We start from the raw sequence: 12440 nt of genomic DNA on the forward strand, positions 1-12440 counted from the left end.
TTAATGTTATAAATGTGGTGAATCCATATTATCTATATATATAAAATAGCCTATAAATATATGCCCCTAATGTCTCAGCTAACACTTGTATTAACAATTGTATTCAGACATAACTGAAAAAAAAAAACAAGTATAAGTCACAATGCACTGAGGTTTAAATGCAGGCTTGAATCCACACACTGATACAAATTGATTATATTTCTTAATGCAAGTTAGACGTCACTGGATTTATTAGCATTTTCCTCATGATCATAAGAGGAAGTCATCATATGAAGTGTCCATGTAGGTAAACACCAACCAGAAATAGATAGTGAGAGCAGATAGCTTCACAGGAGTTGCCACATTATTCTGTCAGATGGTATCAATTGATCAGACTCAGATAGTAGAGATTAAAATCTAGATTGTCCCTGAAAAGTAGCCAAATAAGAAAATCACTACTATAATAATTGTTCTGCCATAATAGCTACTCCTGGCTTTCCTGGCTTTTCTTGTCTGAATCCCGTATTAGTAAGTAAGAGTACTTCCTTCTCTGCCATCACTCATTGGCCTAACCTTGATTAACAAGTTATCTGCCAGCAAAACACAAAACAAATGAAAGAAGATAAAGGCCAGGAGAGAAGTTTTCAAACTATGTTTTTGTCCATATTTCAGTAATTGATACACAATTGTTGCTAACACGGTATTTGTGGACTGAAGGAATGAGTAAATGTATGAATTGGTTTACTGCTCTATAGCCTGATGATACAGAGGAGGGGGACTCAGTTTCCTGCCAGCCAGGAACATCCAGCTGTGGAGACTTCATACTCACGAGACTACTGTGTTTCCCCAAAAATAAGACCTAGCCAGATGATCAGCTCAAATGTGTCTTTTGGAGCAAAATTAATATAAGACCCGGTCTTATTTTACTATAAGTAAATGTTAAGTCTTTATAAGTCTTTATAATATAATACCGGGCCTTAATTTTTGCTCCAAAAGACACGTTAGCGCTGATGGTCCAGCTAGGTCTTATTTTTTGGGAAACACGGTATGTGAGACGTCTTCCCAGGTACCCCACATTGTAGTATGCTCTCTCAATTTATAGTTTTTGTTATGATTTGTGTTTTGTACATGTCCCTAAAGGAATATAACTTTCCTTCCTTTCCTCTTTCCCTACCCAGCTACCCTTAACTACGTATATCTTCAAAACAAAATTGGAAGTTGGAAAACGATGTGTTCTGAATTTGCAATCTGAGAGCCACTCTGTGTATATTGTGTATCATGAGTTCATGTACCTTAGAGTATGAATCATTTTAAAAGTTGCATCTTCTGAAGGATTTCCTGATTGTATTATATTTATGTAATGAGACTCAGAACACATGATGACCAGCACATGTGAATTAATTATAAATGTGAAATTGTATTTTTAATCCTTTAAAAATTCTCCATACTCTATTAACTAATACAGCAACAGGATTACATTTAAAACTGTCTGAAAGGTAGCCCTTGCACACCAAAAGCTAAGTTTTTACAGATATTTGGTCCCCTTCTGAGTTTCAGTGGCATGCTTCTAGAAGACTTTTGAAGAGCAGCAGTAGTATATTCTGGCTTAACTTGAATACCTTATGTAGACACATTTTCAAAATGACAGTATCACATAAAATAAATACACTGAATGAAATTTAATCTCTTATACAATTCTATTAAGTCCTGTGGAGATGAGTCATAGCTAGACTATGATTTCAGTGAAATCTCGAACAGGTGAAACTTATTTCGTAACTCTCAGAATACTAAAAATAACACTTTCGAAAAATGTTAAACTTGGTGTCAATGTCATGGTAGAGCTTAAGCATCTATATTAAGGTTATATTGTGATTAACATAGACAGATTGGGGGATCAAGCATAGTAATGAATTCATATAACAAATATGAGAAGAGTCAGGATAAAACTAATGAGTACTGAGATGAATCTCGTCTCCTATAAATGGCTGAGTGTCATCGTACTTCAGAAACTCAGAACGTAATTAATACATGCTTTCTAACAACATTGTTTAACCTCCTCTCAAAGCTATTTCCTGTTATTCTCTACTATAAGACACTAGTGTTTGGAGATTTTGATGAGCTGACATCTGTCCAAACAATGTCCTTAAACTATGATTTGGCAGATATCTTTACATCTTTTACATCCCAGATGAAACAAAGCCTGGTCTAAAAATATTAGCAAATAAAACTTGTTGACTATTAAATCATTCAAACCAATGAAGGAACTGGAGTAAATATCCTTCAATGGCTATTTATTCTCTTAATAGAAGTACTAACGTTTACCTCAGTTTTAGAATTATTTTGTCTTGCTCAATGAATTCTTGATGAGGCTGCAATATGCGTAAGGGTATATGGTAGGAGTTCAGCTGCAGAGAACGATAAACACTTCCTCCTTATCTTCCTCATCAAAAGAATAAAAATATTCCATGTGGAAATCTAGACAACATCTGGTCCTGAAACACACTTGACTGTCTATGTTAAACATTTTATTTGACTACACCAAAGAAAAAGGAAAATATTTCTTGGGTGGTCTTTATTCTTTCTCCTTTCTGGATGTGGAATGAAGGAAATCAACAGATGATGCTTATTGGGCACTGTGGCTGCCTTCTCAGGACTTGCCCACTCTCTCTCAAAGTCTTCATATGCACCCAGTCTAGGTGGGAAGGGTCTTCTAAGCCTCAAAGCATGCTACAAGCATCAGTACCCACTCACTTCTAGCATCATTCATCTGTATGATATCATGAAAGTCATTTTCCATTCTTTGCTATTTGATTCTAATCTGTAAGAGGGTAGAGAATGGTTGATTTATCAAGTGCTGACATGCCACTCACTTACTGTATCCCTGACCTAAATGTCACATTTTTTCAGCAAGAAAGGGGCCTTATGGCATATTGATTAAAGTACAGGCTTTTGAGCTGGATTGAGTCTAGGCTGCTCTTTTTGCTGCTATATCTGCTTTTGTGAAATGAGAACACCTGCTAAATTGATCTCATGATTGAGGTGAGACTGGAGCGAGATAATACATAAAAAGCATTTAGCATAAAACCTGGCACATAAGAAGCACAAAGTATTGGCTATTTTTATTCTATTTAGTATTAGTGTAATGACTACTACTACCACAAAAATATAAGTTTTGCCTGAATGATAGGACTCTACAGAGTAAAGGGAATTAGATTGCATTTCACGTTAGGAGAAAATAAAAAGAATGAGAAGTTCTTGAGTCTGGGAAAGTTATTCAGAGGGGGCTCCCACTCAAGGAGAATGGCTCTAGAAAGTTTGGAAACCACCCCAAAACTGAAGAAATCTTGTGAATGGAGCTCCTTGGAGGAAAAAGCCCTCTTTATTAACATTTTCATTATTTGCAATTGTAGATCTCAAGACTAATTTATAGTCTCAAGAACAATAACAGGATACGGCAGCTTGAAACACATTTCTTTGGAGAGTTAAAAGCAGCTCGAAAGACCATGGGAGCGTATTCAGCATGCTTTTGGCTATGTCCCCTCTATCTTGTTTTTCTTTCTGTCCCAGGGGATTTTTCAAAAGTTTCTTTTGAAGGAGCTGTAAAATGGGACTTATAATTCAATAGGTTTTGATTCAAAGTAGATTGGGACACTTTGAAGTGTGTTGCTGCTGCTACTTACAAGGCAACGAAAGATATGCCTTGGGAAACCACAGTACCCACTCAGATGGGCTTTTCCCTGCGAGCTATAATGTTATAGCAAATTCATAAAGCTGCAAGCTATAGAGTAAATCTCTGCTGTGAGAAAATATTCTCATTACTACTAATGCATAAGTTTTGTTCTAAGAAAGATACAAAACACTTCACTTTTGAATTTTGAGTCCAAATCGGTTATATTTCAGGAAGTAGCAGTTCACAGTCCCTGAAGTATCCACATTAAACAAGCTAAAAATCTAATTCTATCTTCCTATTTTATGTTTTATCTTAAAACCTGATAATCACTAAGACTAAATAATTATTCAAATTGATCAAGTGTAATCCAAGGTAAAAATTTTGCAATACGTAATAGAATATCTCATAATTATCATAAGTTTATTTCTAGCTTTCCATTGCTTGTAATATGACAGATATATATTTTTGTCATCTGAACATTAAATAAATAAATAAGCTACTGTTTTATTTTTAATTGAGGTATAATTAACATGTAACATTGTATTAGTTGGAAGTACACCACATAATGATTCCATATTTGTATACTGCAAAATGACCACCACAATAAGTCTAGTTAACATCGGCTATACATGTTACACATGTGCTACTATGTTAGCATTCAATTCAACAAAATTGCTATGAAAAATTAGTTCTTAGTGGTTTAAATTTTTTTTAACGTAATTACTATTTTATAACCACACATAGTTACAAAAACATTTTTTTTGTGATGACAACTTCAAAACTCTATGCGCATAGCAATTTTCAAATATGCAATACAGTATTATTAACTATAGTCACCATGTTATCCATTACATCCCAGGACTTATTTATTTTATAACTAGAAGTTTGTACATTTTGACCTCCTTCATCTATTTCACCCATCCTGCAGTCCCCACCTCTGGCAACCACTTTTCTGTTCTTTGTAACTTAAATAAGCTACTCTTATCCTTATCAGAAAAAACTGAGATTTTAAAAAAGTCTTCTGATTTTTTTTTCTTTATTAACATCTATTTTCAGATAAAACACTTTCTGAAATTCAGTTCCACTATATATCTGTTCGGGGAGAACAGTGAAAACAAACACATAAAAACTGGAAGAACTAAACGTATTGGACTTGAAATAAGAGGCCTGGGTCACTCACTATGTGAATTGGGCTTATACCTTAACCTTCAGAGTCCCTTCCTCATTCATGAGCTGGAAATGAGCTTATCTCTCTCAGAGCTATGATGCAAACAAAGAAGAAACTCATATATGAAATCACTTAACAGTAAACATGGTCCACAATAAATCTTACTTTAAAAATAAACTCAAAGAGAGGAAGTTGTTTGATTTAGTAAAATATTATTTTATATTTCTACAGGTTAGGTATGGACAGGAGTAACTGACATATGGTACACTTGTTGTCTGTTGTCTTAGACAACACTGAATTTTAATTTCTAGTAGCTTTGGCCCTGTTTATAGGAAGGAAGGGCGGGTGAGTATTATGGACGTTAGACACATAAAGTGGCCTCATTGGCTTTTCCTATTGCAGCCATTGTTTCATATAGCATTAACATGTATTGAAATGCTGACCATTTTCTTCTAATTCACAAAGAAAACAATTCAGTAACATTTCTTTGGTTTGATTTAGGATAAGTAATTCGCTGATATTAGAGGGTAAAAATTGCCATCAAATGATAGAGACCCGCCATAATTAATATCCAGCTTATCTCATTATCACACCATTATTTCAGTATCATTTCATGAGAAACTGCAAATGACTGTCAAAGTGTCTTCTCGTTGTGTTTCTTGTGTTAGATATGTTATGCTATACATGTTACACATGTGTTACTATGTTAGCATTCAATTTAATAAAATTGCTATGAAAAACTAGTTCTTAGTGGTTTAAAATTCTTAAAAAATGTAATTACTATTTTGATCTCAACCTGGATATTCTAATCATTGTTAGAAATTTAGTAGGGAGGTTGAAATATAGAACTGCAAGAGGCAACATTTCCATGATCTTTGGAAGAAGACTAAAATAGATGATTGCTCCTTGATTATGTAGCCATTGAGATTACAGTGTATTTAATTTGAGAATGACTTGTAAAAGGTGATTGGTTTTTCATGTGAATTCCTATCAATTTAGACGTGTGATGTCTAAGAAAATCACTTTGTTGAGCTATAAACTTTCTGTGGCAGCTTTAGCAGATGTGCACCAATTAGGGTAAAAATAACACCTTAGAAGTCAGCAGCGCTGATGACAAGCAGCCAACTGACTCTGGCTCCAAAAGTCTCTGAATCTATGAACGACCTCAACGCTGAAAAAATCTACCACATCTTGAATGGAATGTTATGATATAATAAACACAGTCACCTAGAAGGCAGACCCAAGCTTTAGTGAAATGAACAAATGGATCTACCGATATATGCAAAGTCTCTTTGTAACCAACCATAATACTATCAGGTTCTATTCAAGGGATGGTCTATGAGGTCCCTTTCTCATTAACTGTTTCAAGGCCCAGGCTATAAAAATAGTGCACTAAATCTTAACTCAGAGCCCCATCATTTCAAAATAATAGGTTTTTAAATGATATTTCCTCATTTGGAATGGATTTAAAGAGATATTAATTCAATCACGTTTCCACTTTAACGACAAAAGGAAACAGCTTTAAATGTCATCAAAGGCAGAAAACACTCAGAGCTTAGAGATCCTGTGATCAAGAAGTCTCATTAGGCAGATAGTAAGCAGAGAGAATATAGCCTCAAAGGATCATTTTTAAAGCTAAGGTAGACTGATAAAACAGGCTAACAGGTGAATGCATTAAACAAGAAGTACACTGTAAGATACACTCTACCTACAGATTGAAAAAAAAAAAAAAAGATGAACCAGAATGGAAATAGGAAAGAAAGAGAGATAAGTAGCATGAAAAGGTGATTGATAAAACTTTCTTTTGAGTCACAGCCCGGCATGATAAGAAAGCTGGGTGTGTGGTGGGGAGAGTCGGGCTCTGTGGTGCGGCAGCCACCACTATTTACTTCTCTGGCAGTGGAGCTGGTCCCTTTCCTGCAGGCAGTGTTGGGACAGCCTGGGCAGGATTCAGGACTCTCACCCCCGCATCGCTGCTTCTGCAGAAGGCACAGGAAGGCAGCTCTTGCCTCTGCCTCAATCCTGCTCTTTCTTCAGTGGCAGAGGGGGCGCCAAAGGAGGAGCCCACGCAGCTGCTGCCACCCTTCTGGGCTGTGGGTGAGACTGGTGACACAATTGTTACTATTATAGAAAAAGATGTGGTCCATATTTTTGCTTGAAAAAATTCTTATTTGAGCTATTTTTGAGATGTCTGAATGGCAAGCAGATAATTATTAACTGTGCATAGATATGCTTTCTCTTTTGTGATGTTTTATTCTGCGTACAATCCTATGAAGTAATTTTACAATTCTCAAGGAAACAATAATCAGCTGCACTCTTCCTGGCAAAGGTTACTCTCCAAGGGTGAAAATGTGCTTAGAGACCCTTTTTCTCTCTGACTTCACTAGTGCTTTAGAATCATGGACGCTTTGAGCTGGATTGAGATGTAGAGGTGATCTACTGTCTTCATTTTGTAAATGGTTAAGTGGTGAGTGTCGTGTGAGGCGGCCTGCGGGGTCTCTGATCCCGCTCCCCACATAAGAACGCAGGATGTTGTGAGGTCAAAAGGGAACATCAACGGAGCCATAAGTAGGGGAGCCATACCACTATAGTCTCGCTGGCGGCTGGGTTGGAGACACAGGAAGTAGGAGCCACAGGATCCTCTCCGTGCTGTCTGCTTTTCTGCAATCCGCTATCTACACTCGGCCGCTTGCTAGCTCAGCCACCATCTTCTTGCTAGGCCCCATTTGCTGCTAGCGTAGCCACAGCAGTCATATTAGTGGCCAATGGCTCACTGGTTACAGCTGATGGCCAACTAGCCACAGCTGATGGCCATCCAATCACAGTTGATGGCCATTTACCACCTGAGCCAGCACCTTTCCACGTGAGGCCAAGAGCCCGGAAACTGCATGCCTGGCTCTGTCCCCACAGTGAGCCAGAGGAGTTAAGTGACTTGCTGAGGTACACAGGAAGTGTTATAATGATATTGTTTCAATTAGAAGAAAAAGCCTATCATTAATTGAATTCACTATACTCTATTGGCAGAATATAAATGAATCTAAAAATCAGAACTTGCCTTCCTAATAGAGAAATTGCTTAGTTCTCACTGACAATTGGCTCACTGAATAGTCACATTTTAATTTTTAAATTAATCCAAGACCTTTAGCTTAACTTCCTCCAGATCTGTAATTTGACATTACTGATCCTAAAAATGTAGGTATTACAATGAGCATTGTCCCAAGAAAAGAAATGAGTCTTACAAGAAATTATTCCAGAGATAACTACCAATACCTACGACACAGGCAAACTTATCATATTATTATTACTACTGACACTGAGCAGCATAATATAAGTTGTTACAAGCTGGTAAAAAATATGTTTGGTAGTTAAAAGGTATTTTTGAACTCTTCTTTATTAATATGAAATATATGTTGTAATTAAATACATGTTCTTATATAACATTGGAAAAATCAGAACACGTTAGTCAAGGATGTTTCCAAACACGTTAGTCCAATGTTTCATTATAGGAAAATTATCCTGCATAAAAGTGCAGAAGTACATTCAACCACACTACTCTTAACTTTCACCACTCTTGCACTTTAATAGATATACATGCATTGTCTGAATTGCATTAGCTCCAGAGTATGACAAGTTTGTTTTACCATTAAATACCATATCAATAAGGATTAGAAACTAAAATAGTATAATAACATGATTCTTATTTCATATCACTATTAAACAGAAATTAATATAGTTACCTCCAAAATTTAAGGTGAAATACAGAGACATGTTTTTAAGGAGGAGAGATACATGTATTGTCTACAAATAGTGGATTTTTCTGTTTTTCTAAATATTATATTAGAAATCTAAAACCATTTGGAAAAAAATCATAAATAAATCGATAGTTTTGCTCCCTCTAAATTAAGCTAGTTGTGTTGCATGTGATTTGAGAATTTGAAACTGAACTTTCATATGGAATAATCTTAATCTAGAAAATATTATTATGATTTAAGGTAGCAGTCAAAGGAGGGAATGTTACTGTGTTAAAAAATACTTTAATTCTTGGCAGATGAATACAGACACCTGTGTGCTATTGAAATAAACCCACATCAAACACTAAACACAGACAAATAACGTACCCAGGCGCTCACACATCTGCCGCAAGTGGTGATTTTGAAATCTCCATAGAGATCTTTGATGGCACCTGTGGTGAAGAAACCTTCCACCATCAGCAAAATGCCGTACACAAAGAAGGCAGCTGCGATGCCGTAGATCACGTACTTAAAGATGTCAATCCTGGGGGAGAGAAGACAAAGTGATTCATTTTAATAACTCTTATTGGCTGATCTGCAGCAATGGATTCTCAAGGGCTCAGGGGTCTTTTGGAATGAAAGGTATAGAATATTTATGATCATAATGGAGGTTGGACATTAAAACATTTTTGCTCTATATGCCTAATGTTTGTACATACATTTTGTTCTGCCACCTCCAGTATCTGCTGACAAGGGATTTTCTTATTTGTAGGTTTCTTCCTCTTCCCTTCTTCCCACCCCTGTCCCTGGTTCACACCAAAGTGGTCTTGGATAAACAGTGAATCACATTTCCAAAGGAATTTGCTTAAATTCATTTGTTCAGTAGGATAATCATCATATGATTGCTCTAATTATGACAAAATATCAAAAATAAAGATTTACGTATATATCACTGAGTTTTAAAAACATTGAAAGAAGAAGACAGCTTTATGGTCAATGATGCATTCATTTTTGATATAACAACAACCTCATTTTTCTTATTATAAAAAGTAAATTGTATTTTATTTCACACTTACTATACACTATCACACATATTTTCTGCTGATGGTAATATCAATAATAAAAAACTATAGTTTTAAAAATAAGTTATAATTTTGACAAGTAAGCCTTTTAGGCAGAATCACTAATGGGTAGTACATAGAATTGGGCCTGAGCCAAATTACAGCATAATTCCATGGAGGAATGGGTAGGTACATATTCTTTCTTTTCTCACATTTGAGTGCCTATGTATTTAAGAGAGAGAGAGAGAGAGAGAGAGAGAGAGAGAGAGAGAGAGAGAGAGAGAGAGAGACATGTAATGTCTATAAATTGCAGGTGGATTTTTCTGTTGCTCTATATATTTTATGGGACCCCCAAAACACTTTGGAAAGAAATCTTAATAATTTTTGCTGCCTCTAAAAACAAAACTAGTCATGTAGCCATGGTATGTGGAAAGTACATATTAGCTATAGTTCTGTTTTTGCAGTTCTGATACCTATTTGTAAGAAAATTGCTCTATATTTCACATCTTCAAGCTTGATTTTTACTATCTCCCCTCATTAATGAGTGAGTAGAATAGGTAGGATGGCAGCAGAAAATGATGGAGAGATCCTGTTGACTTCATACAAGGCAGAAAGGAGGGAATAGAAAGCTTGCTCATGCTGATGGAGATTTAGAAATTGGATACAATGACAATGACAATAATATGTGTTAAAGAATACATGGAAGGAGAACTGACTCTGGGTGATGAACACACAATGGGATTTATAGATGATGTAATACAGAATTGTACACCTGAAATCTATGTAATTTTACTAACAATTGGCATCCCAATAAATTTAATTAAAAAAAAGAATACATGTATATAAAACTGAAAGCCACAAATGAACAAGACAAACAAAGAAGCAAAAACTCATAGATACAGACAACAGTTTACTGGTTACCGAGGGTAAGGGGGAATGGTAGGAGTTAGAAGAGGGTAAAGGGGGTCAAATATATGGTGATGGAAGGAGATTTGACTTTGGGTGGTGAACACACAATGCAATATACAGATGGCATATTATAGAATTGTACACTTGAAACCTATATAATTTTATTAACCAATGTCACCAAAAAGCTTTAATAAAAAATATGCATATAACAGACACTTAATATATATTTAATGAATAAAAGAATAAATAGAAAAAATACATGTAATAGCATAAGTGAGTTCGTTGATGTAAAGAGTGAGAAGAGCTTGCTAATGTTCAAGGTATCAGAACAATTGTTTAATGATTGATTTCCACTGTCTGTAAAAATCTAAATATTGCCCAATTCTATTTGTCAAGGGCAATGAAGCAGATTATGTGAATTGCCTAAGCCCATCATGCATGTCAAAGAATCTGAGGATCTAATTTGACATCATAAACACTTTAAAGAGTTTGGTTTAATGGGCTTTTCCATAAAGTTTCTAGGTTAAAACAATATATTTAAAAATATATTTTAATTTTTATTTGGAAATAATTTCAACTTTCCAAAAAAAGTTGCAGAAAATGAATACTACAAAGAAAAAAATGGTGCATCCTTTATTTTATAACATTTTACCCCATTTACTTATTGTTTTCTTGTGTTTCTTTCTCGCTCTCTTTCTCTCTGGATAATTATATCTGAACATAGGAAATTCTCCACAGTTACCTATTTCAGGAATTATAACATCGAAATGATATTTCTTATTTGTATTTCTTTATTATTATTGTTATTATTATTATTAACATTATTATTTGTATTTCAGTTTTATCAATTGGCCTGACCCAATGATGAACTTTATAGCATTTCCTCTGTCCCAATATGGAATTCAGTCTAGGGGTAAGTATTGCATTTATTTGCCATGTCTCTTTAATGTCCTTTAATCTGATACATTTCCACAGCCTTTCTTTGTCTTTATGACATTAATGTTATTCAAGAGAACAATCCTACTTCCTCCTTACTAAATAGAATGTTCTTTGTTTTGGGTTTGTCTGATGTCTCTTCATGATTAGGTTTGGATTACTCATTCTTGGACAGAATACTCTGTAATGATATTCTGTCCATCTGCCCCTCAGTAGTGCTGCTGATTTTGATCATCTAGTCAAGATGATGTCTGATTTCTGTACTGGCTTCTGAGTTTCTCCTCAAAACTCCCTACATTTCTCTCTCACAAAGATACATGTGATTCCATATAGGACCCACCTGAATATTCCAGGTTAAGCTTCTCCTCAAGATCTTTAACATAAGGTAAAATTAACTCTTTGCTCTATATATATGAGGGTAAGATTCATAGGTTTCAGGGATTAGAAAGTGAGTATATTTGGACGGAATAATTTTTTTTTAACATACCACAATAACCAAGGTTGTTTTTCATTCTTGCAACAATTGTTTCCTGTAAAAATTTTTTCTAAGCATGAAAATAACAATCTTTTAGAGATACATGAGCAAAATAAAAATGCCTATGTAATTCTTTCCGAAGGCACTTCTGATCCCCTCCTTTCTATTGTGAGAAGAATCCAGGTGAGCATAAGAAGCCACTTGGAACATAAGAATATATAGGAGCTGAAAAGAAAATCATCTTTCTAGGTTCAAAGAGGAGACTAGGGCTCATTTCCATAAAACCGAAAATAAATGCACACATGTGCACATACAATTTTTTACTGATTGTTTTATAGATTTTAATCTATAAGTCATATTAGTAAAAGTGCTATGTTTCCTAACAAACTCTTGAGAAATAGGAATAGATGGATGTTTCCATTATATATATATATATATATATATAAATGTAAATGTCACAACTTTAAATGCATATATATATATATATATATATATATATATATATATATAT

General features: G+C 34.9%; 1 protein-coding gene across 3 annotated transcripts in view; it reads right to left on the reverse strand.

Moving 5' to 3' along the window:
• Positions 1-12440, reverse strand: part of GPM6A (glycoprotein M6A) — a 237866-nt gene that overhangs the window by 12299 nt on the left and 213127 nt on the right. For all 3 annotated transcript variants that reach the window (XM_019749472.3, XM_019749471.3, XM_074329896.2), the window contains exon 3: positions 8936-9092. In XM_019749472.3, coding sequence (XP_019605031.1) covers positions 8936-9092 — 157 coding nt within the window. The remainder of the gene's footprint in view (positions 1-8935; positions 9093-12440) is intronic.

This window comes from Rhinolophus sinicus, chromosome 16, assembly GCF_057876585.1.
Source record: "Rhinolophus sinicus isolate RSI-liver-muscle chromosome 16, RSI-T2T, whole genome shotgun sequence".
Classification (NCBI taxonomy): Eukaryota; Metazoa; Chordata; class Mammalia; order Chiroptera; family Rhinolophidae; genus Rhinolophus; species Rhinolophus sinicus.